Source organism: Naegleria lovaniensis (assembly GCF_003324165.1).
Source record: "Naegleria lovaniensis strain ATCC 30569 chromosome Unknown tig038, whole genome shotgun sequence".
NCBI classification, from domain to species: domain Eukaryota; phylum Heterolobosea; class Eutetramitea; order Acrasida; family Naegleriidae; genus Naegleria; species Naegleria lovaniensis.
In genome coordinates this window covers 225,558-241,062 of record NW_025407860.1, presented here as the reverse complement: position 1 = coordinate 241,062, position 15,505 = coordinate 225,558, and the positions used below count along the sequence as shown (strand labels likewise).

At 35.8% G+C, this 15,505-nt stretch overlaps 8 protein-coding genes across 8 annotated transcripts; 4 read left to right on the top strand and 4 right to left on the bottom strand.

Moving 5' to 3' along the window:
• Positions 1-429: 429 nt before the first annotated feature.
• Positions 430-1,776, top strand: C9374_009348 (uncharacterized protein; the record flags this gene model as incomplete). The annotated part of the gene is made up of 1 exon (XM_044699525.1): positions 430-1,776. One exon carries the CDS (start codon positions 430-432, stop codon positions 1,774-1,776), a length of 1,347 nt encoding a protein of 448 aa, XP_044544699.1.
• Positions 1,777-2,363: 587 nt separating this feature from the next.
• C9374_009347 (uncharacterized protein) lies at positions 2,364-5,312 on the top strand (the record flags this gene model as incomplete). Its single annotated transcript, XM_044699524.1, has 1 exon — positions 2,364-5,312. The coding sequence occupies one exon, from the start codon at positions 2,364-2,366 to the stop codon at positions 5,310-5,312; it is 2,949 nt and encodes a 982-aa protein (XP_044544698.1).
• Positions 5,313-5,491: 179 nt separating this feature from the next.
• Positions 5,492-6,490, bottom strand: C9374_009346 (uncharacterized protein; the record flags this gene model as incomplete). Its single annotated transcript, XM_044699523.1, has 1 exon — positions 5,492-6,490. One exon carries the CDS (start codon positions 6,488-6,490, stop codon positions 5,492-5,494), a length of 999 nt encoding a protein of 332 aa, XP_044544697.1.
• A 148-nt stretch (positions 6,491-6,638) lies between these two features.
• C9374_009345 (uncharacterized protein) lies at positions 6,639-7,986 on the top strand (the record flags this gene model as incomplete). The annotated part of the gene is made up of 4 exons (XM_044699522.1): positions 6,639-6,915; positions 7,008-7,530; positions 7,629-7,650; positions 7,714-7,986. 4 exons carry the CDS (start codon positions 6,639-6,641, stop codon positions 7,984-7,986), a joined length of 1,095 nt encoding a protein of 364 aa, XP_044544696.1.
• Positions 7,987-8,224: 238 nt separating this feature from the next.
• On the bottom strand, positions 8,225-8,641 carry C9374_009344 (uncharacterized protein; the record flags this gene model as incomplete). Its single annotated transcript, XM_044699521.1, has 1 exon — positions 8,225-8,641. One exon carries the CDS (start codon positions 8,639-8,641, stop codon positions 8,225-8,227), a length of 417 nt encoding a protein of 138 aa, XP_044544695.1.
• Positions 8,642-8,960: 319 nt separating this feature from the next.
• C9374_009343 (uncharacterized protein) lies at positions 8,961-10,148 on the top strand (the record flags this gene model as incomplete). The annotated part of the gene is made up of 1 exon (XM_044699520.1): positions 8,961-10,148. The coding sequence occupies one exon, from the start codon at positions 8,961-8,963 to the stop codon at positions 10,146-10,148; it is 1,188 nt and encodes a 395-aa protein (XP_044544694.1).
• A 554-nt stretch (positions 10,149-10,702) lies between these two features.
• C9374_009342 (uncharacterized protein) lies at positions 10,703-11,565 on the bottom strand (the record flags this gene model as incomplete). The annotated part of the gene is made up of 2 exons (XM_044699519.1): positions 10,703-10,979; positions 11,297-11,565. 2 exons carry the CDS (start codon positions 11,563-11,565, stop codon positions 10,703-10,705), a joined length of 546 nt encoding a protein of 181 aa, XP_044544693.1.
• A 267-nt stretch (positions 11,566-11,832) lies between these two features.
• C9374_009341 (uncharacterized protein) lies at positions 11,833-13,869 on the bottom strand (the record flags this gene model as incomplete). Its single annotated transcript, XM_044699518.1, has 1 exon — positions 11,833-13,869. One exon carries the CDS (start codon positions 13,867-13,869, stop codon positions 11,833-11,835), a length of 2,037 nt encoding a protein of 678 aa, XP_044544692.1.
• Between the last annotated feature and the right edge of the window lie 1,636 nt (positions 13,870-15,505).

The window sequence follows — 15,505 nt, the reverse complement described above, 5'->3', positions numbered from 1 at the left end:
AATTGATCAGTTGTCGGACGAAAAGAATAAATCAATCCTTCAACAATCACAATTACAACACGAAACAAAATTAGAACAAACCGAGAATATAAAAGCACTTGGGAGGAGGTTTCTGGATTTCAGACTGACTGGTGTATTGATAAGACAAGAAGATGAAAGCACTCTACCACAATTTTGAAACAACACACATATGTCTACGTTGTCATGCAAAAAAAGAGTGGAGTTGTATAGCAACATAAGGTTGGCTTGTGTTACATGGATTCTTAAGATGAATGAAAAAATCAAAAAAGCCCTCGCTCAATTTTTCCCAGACCTTGAACGAAGATTTGAAACGACCTCGTTTGAAGACTCACTTCCACGAAGACAAGTCATAGCTCTGGATAATTACATCACCGTTATCCTCTGTGCAAATTCAAAAAAGAAAAAAAAATGTCCACAGAAACCAATAACAACAACACACCATCATCATCTTCGGAACAAGCGCACACCCCTGAACAAATCATTACACCATGGGACGTGGAGGCAGAAAGTGAAATGGGAGTGGACTACTCAAAATTAATTGTCCAATTCGGTTCTGAAGAAATTCAAGAAGATTTATTGGAACGAATTGAGAAGGTCACTCAAAGACCTGTTCATCACTTCCTCAAGAGAAAGGTCTTCTTCTCTCATCGTGATATGCACAAATTATTGGATTATTATGAACAGGGAAAGCCCTTCTATCTCTATACCGGAAGAGGTCCTTCCAGCGAGAGTATGCACTTGGGACACTTGATTCCGTTCCTCTTCACCAAATATTTGCAAGATGTCTTCAATGTTCCTCTCGTTATTCAAATGACCGATGATGAAAAGTTCTTGTGGAAGAATTTGGAATTGGAGGAGGCTCATCGGCTCACTTATGAAAACGCCAAGGATATTATTGCTTGTGGTTTTGATAAAGAAAAGACATTCATCTTCTCCAATATGGAATATATGGGACACTTGTACAAGACTGTTCTTCAAATTGAAAAGGCTGTTACGACCAGTCAAGTCAAGGGAGTGTTCGGATTCAACGATTCCGACAATATTGGAAAATTCTCATTCCCTGCCATTCAAGCAGCTCCATCCTTTTATACAGCCTTTCCTCACATCTTCCCAGAGAATGAATCAACCAAGTCAGGTTCATCAGATTCCAAGAAAAAGTCATCCTCCTCGAGCAAGCCAAAGAAGAGAAGAGATATCATGTGTCTCATCCCATGTGCCATTGATCAAGATCCATACTTTAGAGTCACACGTGATGTGGCTCCTAAATTGGGATTCCAAAAACCATCTCTCATTCACTCCAAATTCTTCCCTGCATTGCAAGGTGCGAAAACTAAAATGTCAGCTTCTGCAGAAAATTCATCCATTTTCTTGACCGATACACCAAAGCAAATTAAGGACAAGATTAACAAACATGCCTTTTCTGGAGGTGGTGCAACCAAGGAAGAACAAGAAAAGTATGGTGCAAATCTTAGTGTGGATGTTCCATTCAAATATTTGGAATTCTTTTTGGAAGATGACGCTCTCTTTGAGGAAATTCGTGAAAAGTATTCAACTGGTAAAATGTTGACTGGTCAAGTGAAAGGTATCCTCATTGATATTTTGACCAAGATGGTGAAAGAACATCAAGAGAGAAGAGCCAAAATTACAGATGAAGAGGTGAAAGAGTTTTTATCGGTTCGTAAACTCAATTTCGCTTGGCCAACAAAGAAGGAGGTTGTTGTACAACCAACTTGTTCTGACAACGAGCAGAAATAAGGTGGTGTGGTGGTGCACGAATGTATGGATGGTCACTTGATGATTGTTTTACATAAATTATTATTTAATCACAAACATGAACGTGTTCTTCACCAAAATTCATGCTTTTCAAAATTATTATCGAACCATCTCTAAAATTGTTGTATTGTCATTTTCAAAAACTCGTAAAACGTTACCGCTTGTTGGGTGAGTATTCTTTCTTTAGTCTCTTACTGGCCTTTCATGTCTTTGACTGTTGAAATAAGTCACCTTTCACCAATTTTTCAAGAAAACTTTCAAAAAAACAAATTTTGCTTCCTCTCTCTCCATTCAACTCGTACGAGAACCACCACAGGAACACCTTCCAATCAATTCAATTCCAATCAAACGAACACCTTTCAATCATCGAGAGTCTTTCTCGACTTCTTTCTCTCTTGATTATTCACAACCAGTGTGTCCGAATCATACAACACAGCCTCTTTCTCTTTGTTATAATTAATATTATTATTATTATACAAATAATATTCGTTTAACAACAGCAACAACAAGAACTTTAAAAAAATAATAATTTCTAAATTAGTGTGATTTTACATCATCATCATTGCAAAATGAAAAAAAAAGACAAGTCATCGAATCATCAAAACAAAGAAGAGGCTCCCTCTCGTGTGTCCATCTCTTCCAATGATTCTTCAGTTTCTAAAGGAAGTACTGAAGAGGTTGAGATAATGACAGATGACATGCCTGGTTCTGCTGCCATGCTCGCAACACAAGGCAACAAACGAAAGCATCGATTCAGTATTAGAAATCTATTGGGAGGTAAAAAGAATGAAGTTGTCAGTCCACGTGCCAGTAGCAACCTGTCAGCTGCCACTCAATCCACTTCAGCTTTGGATGATTTTAAAAAAATGGCAAATATGGAAAAATTGAGTCTAGATGCTCCTACTTTGGACGGTTCGGACTCGAGTGATCAAGCATTACTCGATTTACAACGAAGAATTGCCGAGAATGATTTAAATTCACCAAAATCTCCACATGGACTTTCAACGTTTAAAAGTTCAAGTCAACTCAGTAGTGTGAGCTCTCCCAATACAGCAACGACCATGACTGATTTATCTCCTTTCAAATTGGCAGAGAATGAAAGAATTGTGACCATTGAGGAATTGGAATTATTGAAAAATGTCGCTACCAATGCTGAAGAATTGAAAACTCAACTCGAAACCAAGATTTTACAATTGGAACAATCGTTATCAACGTTGAAACAAGAACATGAAACTCAATGTAAGAAATTGGAAGAGGAGAAACAATTGCTTTCTGACTCGTTGGACAAGTTACGTCAAGAAACAGAATCCAAAGATTCCAAAATTTCACACTATGAAGAACTTGAAAAGAAATTGCAAGAAGAAAATTCCAAATTGCAGCAACAAGTTCAAGAACATGTCAAGATGCTCACTGAAAAATTGCAACAACAAGATGAAAGTGGCAAGTCCATTGTGGAATCTTTAAAAAAGAATCATGAAGATACCATGAACAAGATAAAAGAAGAATATGAAAAGAAAATCAAAGAACTTGAGATTGACAATGAAGGACTTCGTGACGATTTGGTAAATTTAGATTCACGAGCATCCGATGTCAAGAAACAATTAGAAAAGAAGAATAAGGATTTACAACTTTTACTCGATGAAACCAAGAAGAAACTTGAAGAAGAAATTGAAACTCTCAAAAAAGAGAGTCAAAAGAACAAACGAGAAGCAGGTCAACACATTATCAATAGTGGAGGTGACGATAAAGTGAAGGAAGAATTTGAAAAATTGAAACGTTGGAATGAAGAACTCAATGACATGCTCTCAGTGGAACAACAAGGAATTGCTGCTCTTGAAAAGGAACGTGACAATCTTGCATTACAAGTGAGTGAATTACAAGCAAAATTGGAAGGCACTCCAAAACTTTCCGAAGACGGAGAGCCATTGCCTGATCTTGGAACATTGTTAAAACAATTGGAAGATGTCACAATGGAAAAGGAAGTGTTGGAAGAATTGAGACAAGAAGAATTGTTGGATTATGAAAAAGTGAAAGAGGAGTTGACTTTGGAAAATACCAACTTGAAAGACGAATTGGAAAAACTTAAAAAATCCAAATCAACTCCGGTGGTCACTTCTTCTCAACCATCCGCAGCAACCATTGAAGAAAATGGTGTCACTAAAACTCTTGAAGACATCCTTATGGAAAGAGATGTCTTGGAAGAATTGAGACAAGAAGAATTGTTAGAACATGAAAAAGTGAAGGAAGATTTAAATGCTGAAATTGAGGTATTGAAAGAACAAATTGAAGAAATCAAAAAGAATCAATCAACAAGTATGAACAATCATGTTTCGTCCAAGAATGACTCGACATCACAACAACTTCAACAACTTGTTGAAAATCTTCAACTTGAAAATTCACAATTGAGAGAATCTCTCGAACTTGCCAAAAATGTTCAAAAGATCATTGAAAAGGTTGAAGTTGAAAAAGTCGTTGAAAAGATGGTTCCAGTTGAGAAGATTGTTGAAAAAGTGGTTGAAAAAATTGTCACGGTCAGCAATGATGATGATTCTTATATTAAGAAGGAACTCGAGAATTTGAGAGAACAAGTCGATTCTTTGATTAATCAATTAGATCAATCGCAAGAACTTGTTCGAGAATATGAAAAGAAATTGGAAAGTGAACATCTTGTCATGGAACAACTCAAGAAGGAAGTTGAAAAATCTCGTTCGTTGCATGAAGAGTTGAAAAAGAAACCATTCGTGTTGGAAAATTCACAACAATTGTCAACTTCTTCCGCTGCTGTTGTTGCTGCTACAACGATGATTCAAGAGAATTTGGTGAATTCTAAAACTCCTCAAGAAGATTCAAGTGTTAGATCTGAAAGTTCAACATTCTCTAATCAACAAGTCAGTGTTGATGAACAAGCTACACAAGATATTAAGCTTGTGGACAAGCCAGTGATTGCTTCTCTTGAAAAGGATGATCTTTTCAAACTTCGATCGAAATACGTCTTGTATTCAGAAGATGGAGAAGAGAGTCAAACAACCTCACCTCTGCAAACTTTGCCTTCTCCATCAACAGTTGCAGCCGTTGAGGAGGAGCCAGTTGCGGACGAAGAAAAGAATCAAGATGAAGATGACATTTATCAACATGAATTGAACCAATTTGAGAAGGATTTGGATCGAATGTTAGTGAAAAATTCAATCAATTTGGCAGGAAAGATTTCATCATTGAAAGAACTTGAATTGTTGTGCATCAAGTTGAAATATAACAAGACTTGTAAAATTTTGGACTTGTCAAAGAATAGCATTATTGACAATAAGGGACTGAAAGCATTGTGTGAAATGTTGAAGGTGAACAAGACCATTACTGATCTCTATTTGGAAGATACACAAATTTCCACAATTAATCCACACTTGTTTGATGTTTTCCAACACAATTATACAGTCACTAATATCATCTTTTCAGAGGATTTGGTTCCTGACTCTGAATTGGATAAGTTGGATGCCCTTTTGGATCGTAATGAAACTTATTAGAAGATGTGAAGAATTTTTGTGCTCAACTTGACGTACAGAGCGAACATGAAGGACATTTAAGACATGTCCATCAGTATATTCAAATTGATAAATTATTATTATTATTATTAAACAAACAATTATGGAAATATCCAGAATCTGAACTGAATTTTTCAAGCTCTAAAAATGTTCACACACAATTACAGCCACAATTCCACCATCTTGATGCATTCGTTATCATGTGCTGCAGATTTTAACAAAAATGGACTCTCTTTTGACATTGCAATCACACAGCTCGCTCCAGCGAACAGTGTTTCCTTCTCCTTTCCAATTCTATTGCAACACACAAAATAAGGAACTGGCATAGTTTCCGAGAGCATTGGACTTAATCGATTCAACCAATACGTTTGAAGTGACAAGCAGTTTTCAGGCTCCTCTGATGAGGCTAACCAATTTGCAATGAATAACAACACTTCTGTGCCTTGTTCCTTATGAAAAGTACCAAGTTCCTTATTTTTAAAATCACTCGAGAAATTTGTTCCATTATTAATGTCCATACAAATTCCAAGTCCAATACGAACATGTTGAAAAGTCGAGTTGAGCTCAGTATTATTTACAACTTGTACTTTCTTTTCAGTTAGCGAAAAATCAAACGTTTTAAATCCTTCTCCTTCGTTGGCCCATTTCAAATCTTCACAATACAGAAAATGTTTTCTATAATTGACAAAAGAACCATCCGGAGAGACGATATACATGGAATTAAATAATTTGTAATGATTTCCAATGCTCTCATCATCCGCAAGATCATGATGATCCAAGGAAGAGCCATGATCATTCACGATTGGTTCCTTTTCGGGATAACCACACACAACAGCACAATGATATTTCCGAGCCAAATCCCAACAAAACTCATAGCAAGATCCCTTTCCCTTCTCCTCACAATAAGGAAATACATCTTTTCTATTTTCAAATAAATATCCAGTAAAACTCATTTCGGGAAAGATTAAAATATCAAAACACTTGGAAGATGGAGAGATGATCGGATCTACTGAATCATTCTTGTTCATCTTTTTTGAAATATAACGACCCAACATTTCCGTAACTTTTTGTTGATTCTGTTTCACTTGTTTCAGTTGAATGTTATATTGACAAAAAGCGACTCGGAGACAACGTGATGAAGAAGATGCAAAAATATTCATTTTTTTTGATCCTATTTCTGAGTTACGTGAAATATGTTTACATTAGAATAGAATTAATTCATTTTGAATTTTAATATTTGGGATTTGGAAATTGCATTTATTTGGGAGGGTTATCTTCAAGGCAGTTTTCAAACTTTGAAAAAAAATCATGTCGGTCTCCACTACTGGAATTCAAATCACGAACATGATTTGTGAAGTCAAATCAATCACAGAGGCACTTATTGCACAACAAGCAGGGGTTGCTGCTTTACTGGTCGTGTTGGAAAGAACACCTGTGACGACCAGTACTGTTCATGGAAATCCAATACTCATGGCTTCAAACAACACGAGTTGGAATGTGAATTATCAATTGTTGCATGAAATTAAAAATCAATTTCCAAATACAGCTATTATTGCAAGAATAAGGAAGGGACATTTGGTTGAAGGTTTGTATGAATGTATTGTATGAATATTCAATCGATATATTGAATATTACTTAATATTACTTACAAATAATTCTTGTTGAACATATGTGTAGCACAATTGTGTGAAGAAATGGGAATTATGATGATCGATGAAAGTGATGAAATGAATGTTCAAGTGAGTGAATCGTTTGTTGAAAAACGAAACACACATTTAACAACTGCAATGACTTCACCTCAAGTTATTTCAACATTCACAGAAACCGATCATCATTCATCCTACATGTGTGCTTGCAGTGATTTACCAGAAGCTTTGAAGAGAATTCATGAAGGAGCCAACATGTTGAGAACGAGAGGAGAGTTTTGGTGTCCACAGAAAGGTGAATCTTGTACTTCTTCGTTATTGCTGAGCTGCGTCACACAAATTAAGGAAATATCCAAAAGTGTGGACAATATTGTGAATACGTTGAATGAGGAACAAATTGAGAGTTTGGCATCAAGGGAGGAAATTCCGAAAAGTCTACTCCTCTCCATGAGACAACAACAACAATTGTTAGTGCCATTGTTTGCATATGGTGGTATTTGTTGTCCGGCAGATGTTGCTTTGGTCATGCAAATGCCCAATGTGAGTGGTGTCATGTAAGTGTGTTTACATTGTGGTGTCCCAAAAGCGTCTCTTATTATCAATTGTCTTTACAATAATGGTTCATTGGAATGTGTGCATACAAACATCTTAGTATTGGAAATGAAATATTCGGGGTAAGTGTGGAATTATAATTGTACAGAAATTTCAATACTGAAATTGCTGATGAAATCTTAAAGTATGACAACCCTCTCAAGTTATTGCGTTGCATGGTTCAGGCGGCTAGATTGTACAAAAATCCCTCTCTACTCTTGCAGTTAAGCTTGGAATTTGGTTCACTCCAGAGTTCTGTCAGGCCAACCACGCCTCAAGCCGTTCAAGCCAAGAAATTGTTGGATGAAAAAGGATCCTCGCAGCCAGCTCAACAATTAACTGAGCATCACAAGCCTATCGATAGTTCTCATTTACGTGAAGAATTGAGCAGTGTTGTCGCCAATAATGATTTCATGTAAAATGGATTGAATCATCATGTCACACAACTACAAGATGTATGGTGCTCTAATTGCTGTTGTTACTACTCAACATTATTTCATAATTAATCTCTAATTGTATTGTTACACAGTAATTTACATTTGTAGTAAATTATTTGGAATTCCAAAATAATTATTTACATGATCAATTGTTTCACGATATTAAATGCTGTTTTCTGTATAAAAAACAAAATTTCGTGTTGTTCTCATCAAGAACGCATTACCTTATCCAAGTATATAATATGAATAGCACGAAAATAACAAATCCGATCAAGAGACAGAACATTCCGAGCATTCCATGAGTTTTCTGTGATAATATTTTCAATTTTTGTAGTGTTGCATCTAGTACGCCTTTCGTATTACTCATATCATCTCCTATTTGTCTAAAATAGGCGTCTTGTTCTGCCAATTCGCTATTTATCGAGAGAGCAATCTCCTTCAAAACTCGTACTCCCTTTACCATTGTTCCTGCTTTCTTTTCCACGTCCTCTTCTGCTTTATCAATCAATAACTGAGTTTGTGTTGCTGTTCCACTGTTCCGAGAGGGTGTTGTGGTCGGTAAATATGAATAATCATCCTCGTGATGAGAGGCTCCGAATAATTTGGATCGGAGTGTAGCTCCATTCTTTCTCATCATTTTAATAATATTCAATCAACCTTTTGTAATTTCACTGTTGAAATCTTTCGTGTTGGATGGAGATGATGATTTTGTTTTCCGTTGGATAATAAAGGAACGGATAAACAGTATTATTATTAATATTAATATTTTTTTTGTAAGTTGCATCATCCACGATTGTTGTGCTGGCATGATCCTTTCTTCAAGTTCCAATCCCATTCAACGGTCATGGATCCTTCTGTTGTTTTGAAGATCTTGGAACCTTCTCACAACTTGGCGCCAATTCAAAAAACTTTTTTAACTGTTGAAATTTAAAATCCAAAAAATTCCAACCACCATAATGCCCTCCTCATCGTCGTCCTCATCATCGGCTTCACTCCGTAAAATTCACTCACTCATTGAGAATAAAAAGAGAAAACACAATGAGGAGCCCGTAACAACACCTTTGAAAAAAAAGAATGAAATGGTCGTTGATGAAGATGATGATGAACAAGAGGATCATCGTATGATGATGAGTTCTCCTCTTCAAAAATCCTCATCCTCTTTGGAAGCATCTACAAAGAAGAGAAAGATTCAAGAGCCTTCTCCAAAGAAACAACAAAAAATCAATACGACGAATCATTACAATACTACAAGTAAACAACAACAACAACTCGGAAACAAAATAGGAGTTTCATCCTCGAGTACGAATAATAATAATTATACCAACAAGCAAGGCAAGAAGAATGATGGTGCACTTTCGAGTCTTCAACAAGTATTTCAAGACCAGCTCAAATCATCAAAATTCAGATTCCTTAATGAAAAGCTCTATACCACGACTGGTCATCAAGCTAAAGCACTCTTTGAAAAAGATCCATCTCTATTCACACTTTATCATGAAGGATATAAACAATCTATGGAAAAGTGGCCCTTCCAACCTGTCAAGAATATGATTAAATTTTTAAATGGAAAACCAATCTCGTGGGTAGTGGCAGATATGGGTTGTGGAGAAGCTGAAATTGCAAAGAATGCAAAACAAAAGACGATACATTCTTTCGATTTGGTTGCAGCAAATGAAAAAGTTACAGCTTGTGACATGAGAAAGACGCCTCTATCAGACGAGACTGTGGATTGTGTCATTTTCTCATTGTCACTCATGGGTACAAATTTTTTCGATTATTTAAGGGAAGCTTCAAGAATTTGTAAAGTAGGTGGATGTTTGAGGGTAGCTGAATTGGAATCACGATTTATTTCCGAATCAAACAGTAATACTGACTCTGGAAAGCTCAATGACTCGTCGGTGATGGCTGATGAAGGCGAAGAGCTTACAGCGACCAAATCACCCCGAAAAAAAGTGAATCCTTTTGCTAAATTCGTGTCCGTGGTAGAACATTTTGGTTTTAAATTGGACAAGCAATCACAACCAAATGGATATTTTGTCGTCTTTGAGTTTAACAAAGTGAAACCTTGGTCTGAAATCTCCAAAATTAAGGATCCAATTGCCAAGAATTCAGAAGTGCTAAAGCCTTGTCTTTACAAGAAAAGATAAAATACTTTTTACAGTTGTTACCATTAATACAGCTAATACAATTCATTAATTTATTTTCATTACCATTAGTATTTATTTTATTCTCAACAATGTGTGGAATAGCCAAAATTTATATTTACTCATATTGACAGCGCTTTGATACCACCAATCCAATCCCTTGAATCTATTGCATTGATAAAAATTGGTTTCGAAATTTCGATACGAACATAGAGGAGAAGTGCTGATTCTTGTGAATAGTGTCAGCGTTGTGCAAGATTTACTTGAATTCAACCTTATGTAACGAAAGTAAGATCTTCACCCTGAAGTTGGGATAATTCGCTTGTCTTGCAACACCAAACTCAGAACAACATGTGCGAAATTATAAATTTATTGAGACCATTCAAAAATTTCACCAAAACAATCCATTCGATGATAAGACACTGGCCATCTTGTCAAGCGTTCTAATCTTCATTGCTTTTAGTGGCACAAAGCGGCTTCTCAATACCTCTTTCAATATATCTAGTGAACTGCAACCAAAAAGAACATACAACCACTCATGGTTTTTCAATGCAGAATTACCAAGCTCTCACCTTTGACATGTTCTCTTCATTGAGATAATTGACTGTTTCTTTTGAAGCGCGATCTACTTTGTTCGACTCAATGTGACATGAATAAAGTGGAAGCCTGTGTGAATGATGAGTATCGGATTCATTGTTCATTGTTGAGTTATCATTGTCATCATCATTGTCACTCAGTGTCATGATCTTTTCTGCATCAATATCAACTTCTACTCGAGCTCGATGATTTTCAAACAAACTCATCGATTTCAAGTAAAAACAGTCAAAAAACTTGCTATAATTTTTCATCATGTGTAACCCGTTGAAAATCGTGGTTTGGAAGGAAACAAAGGGCTGATCGGCTTCCAAAAATCGTCTTCTCCTCATGACGCAATATTTTCTTAAATATTTCCAATCCGTCTTTTTCGCGAACTTGTTTCCAGAGATATCTGAAATGCCGCGGCAAGGAACTTCAGGTCATGAATGCTTTCGTGACGCTGGTTTTTATGTTCCAAATGCGAACGCGAGTATTCTGTAGCTTTGTGAAATCCTTTCCATAATCGAGTAAAAAGCAATCTCCAAAAGAATTCGTTTTCATAAATTCCTTCATACCATCTCTTACACACTAAAAACATGGATCCGTTCAATAAAAATCCGAGAGGTAAATATGGACAAATATTTCCTACCATCACTTCTGTTGGAACTTGTTGAATCAATTCCCATAAATATTCTTGTTTTTGTTTTTTAATGATTGTTTCTAAATGATCAAGTATTGACAAGTATTGAATCCTGTTCAATGATATGGATGATGAGGAAGAGGTATTTTCTTCAGAAATGGTTGTCTTGATCAACTCGGTAAGTTGTGCTTGCAATTTGTTCATTTTTTTTCTGCAGATTTGAAAAAGCGTGACGCAACTTGTCATCTCTCTTGTAATGCTTTCGCAGAAGGAATTCCCAACATCTTGTTTGTGTCACATGTCACATATTTTTTCTTTCGTGACCAAAGCACAAACGACAAATAGGGTAAGCCAAACAGACAGCAGCAACGTGATGAGAGTAGTAGACAACGCGAGCAATGTAGTTGCTTGCATACAGGTTGTTCATCTTTTTTTTCCACACAACGAGAGTTCATTAGAACAATATTAAAATTACATGTTTGCGAGCTTGACAAATAGTTTGTGCAAAAGAGGAAGAGGTAATTGGTGAACAGTTGCAGCTTCCTTGAATAACTCATGCCTGTGATGCACTCCAAAATCAATCATGTTTTGAATGACATCTGAAAATAAATCATTTTCAAAATCCAATGAATTTGCAATTTCAAAATAATTATCGCAATCAATTTGAATGGCTGCAAATGCGAGAGAAACTAATTCTGGCATTTCATTCATGGATGCTGTCAAGATGAGTGAAATGGCATGTTCTGGTTCAATTTGTTCCAATTGATTATAACAATATTTGACAATATATTCCAAACTAATTGCATCCTGAGGTGTGGGGGGTACGAGTGTGAAAATAAGTTCCTCTGTGTCGTAATAAAGATCTTGTGACTGGGATCCACTGTTAAACATTGCTTCAAAAAGTTTTCCACGGGAAGCCAAGATGGTTCTGTGAGCATATATAAATGAATTGTTGTTCTTGTGGGAGAGTTTGATGCGGACATCACTTGTACCCTTGTCATTCCACAATTTCTCAAATGCTTGTTGTGGAGTCAATGAGGTTTCATTTTCGTCTTCGAGAATAATTGGAGTGAGTGAAGTGATGGAAGCACGTTTGAAAATCTCAACACTGAAAGTCATCATTCTCTCATCTTCATAGAGGCGGCATCCTTCTCGTAATTTCATTTGAATAAATTCCAAACAATAATTCTTTAACTTGGACATGATCGAATGAGAGGGTTTTTTTGTCAAGAACTGTTCAATTGTCAATAGTGTGTCAATGACATTGTCAGATGTAATGTGTTTCTCTAATAATATGGAAATATAATCATTTTTCCATTTCATAAAATCACCCCGGGCGAGTCCCAGAATGTACAGCTGTTCCAGTAATTCATTTCTATCTTTTGGTTCCTCAACCTTATCTGGGTCATATAAAACAAGATCAATGAAATGTTGAATGGATTCATGTTCATGACAAGACATGGACGAAAGCAAATTCAAATCTTTCAGAATTGTGGAATGAAAATGAGGATAAAGTTTTTCAAAAAGTGGTTGAAAAACAATGAGTTTGGTGTTGGGAATCATGTCTCTTTCATGTTTCGATATATGTGAAATGAAAGGAGAGAAATGTGACAGTGATGGTTGGTGGGTACTATCTCCGTTGTATCCTTGAGTTCCATTTCCAGCAATCGTTGTGATCATTCCATTCGTGAGAATTTTTCTAATTCTATAATTTTTGGAATCTGCAATATAAACTTCATTATTGGATGAAACAAAAACACTGCTTGGACCATTGAGTTGTGCATTTTTTGCCAATTGATTGTCTCCATTGTATCCTCCAGTTCCATTTCCTGCAATCGTTGTGATCATTCCATTCGTGAGAATTTTTCTAATTCTATGATTAGAGGTATCTGCAATAAAAATTTCATTATTGGATGAAACAAAAACACTGATTGGAAAGTTGAGTTGTGCATTTTTTGCCAATTGATTGTCTCCATTGTATCCTTGAGTTCCATTTCCAGCAATCGTTGTGATCATTCCATTCGTGAGAATTTTTCTAATTCTATGATTATAGTAATCTGCAATAAAAATTTCATTATTGGATGAAACAAAAACACTGATTGGAAAGTTGAGTTGTGCATTTTTTGCCAATTGATTGTCTCCATTGTATCCTCCAGTTCCATTTCCTGCAATCATTGTGATCATTCCATTCGTGAGAATTTTTCTAATTCTATGATTACAGTACTCTGCAATATACACTTCATTATTGGATGAAACAAAAACACTGCTTGGACCATTGAGTTGTGCATTTGTTGCCAATTGATTGTCTCCGTTGTATCCTTGAGTTCCATTTCCTGCAATCGTTGTGATCATTCCATTCGTGAGAATTTTTCTAACTCTATGATTACAGAAATCTGCAATATAAACTTCATTATTGGATGAAATAAAAACATTGAATGGGTGATTGAGTTGTGCACTTGTTGCCAACATTCGCGATTCGCACGCTTCCCGTGATGATTGTAGAGCCATTTTTTGTGGTTTTTTTGTTAGACGACCACGCAAGCCAACCCACATAACGACAAGAACAACAACAATGTTCCTAATCGTTGTTTTGTAAAGTCCAAAAAATGAAACACCAATTGGGGAGGCGGACAATTTTTGGCTCACTAAATAGCCATCATAATTTGCGAAATTTTTCGCAAGCGAAAAACTCGATAGTATAAGGCTCATGGCTGTGTTCAAAACCTGGACACTGGTGTTGCGTCAATAAATTGCTTACACCTATTATACTTGAAATCATGGTTCTGTTACATCCAATAGCCATGAATTTAAAAAATAACGGGCTAAAAGTGACAAACAGAGATAAGTGATTCTTCTTTTTTACTTTGAAAAAGATTTTTCAAGCTCACGAACGCTTTTTCGCTGTGATGCAGGTTTTCCGGAAACGTCATTTTCTAACAATGAGTAGAGGGTATATGATAGGTACTATTGTGGAGTTTTGGTGCGTCCGGCAAATATGCAAAGGGACTAACGAGCGCTTGGTCTAGGTACCTCTATTTTATACTTCACATTTTTAGACGTGATTTTGCAACAAGAAACAAAAATGAAGCAAAGACTGCGAAAATCATTCTTATCAAGTTACATCATCATACTCTTCGGAATTGACAACACCTCAACAAATAAGTATTTAGAAATTAAACAAGATGCCCTTGCCTGATGCGATGACTGTGGAATTATTGGATGAAGTTGCTTGAGAAACTGAAGCAAAAATCGTTTAGTCGAATAGTGGTTTGGACTTGTAATTGATAGTAATTTGTTGTAGTCGTGTTTGTTATTTACTTGATTTCAATTCAGAGTGATAGTAATTGAAATCGAATAATATCACTTGAAAATACAAGTGAACTGTGGTGCAATAGTATGCTTGATAATATGATGGTGATAACTATTTCACAGAATGAAATGCTATCGGATTGATATATTGATCATTCAAACAACAAATCATCAGCTTTATTCATTGGAATGATTGTTTCATGGAATGCGAGTTGCTTACTGTCCTCGGAAATCATTATTTCTTGTGAACATGTATAACTCTCCTCTCTCGTTCTTGTAATTAATTCTATCATCATCATAGGTTGTGATCGATCTTGTGGTCGCTATGGTTGAAGTGTCTTGTGTGAGTGATTGAAGTCATGATGAATTATTGATGTGGTATGTATGCTCTAATGAACATTTAAAAATGATTTATGGGCTCGCTTTCGATAAACAAACGATTGTAACGTTGTATAGTACATTGCGAAGAGTGTTTCTATGGCTATTGATGACGGATGTGATCACCATTTACAGAGTAACATCATCAATTTTATTGTGATGAGATTATGTCATTCCGAGAGTGAGTTTGGAATTAACATTACATGTCAACATATACACCATGATGAGTGAAGTATATTCATGTTCGTTTCATTCACTGATTCATCAGTTTATCGAAATGGTGTCTCACTCTTTAAATTCATTTTTCTTTTTCACATGACATTACAATACAAATTAATTTCAAGAATGTCACAGTGATTTTGTATGATAGTATTTATAATGACATTGTTATTTTGAACTTTGTGGAATTTATCTATTTGAATTGATTTTATTGAGTGGCATCTTGGAAGTGCAGAAA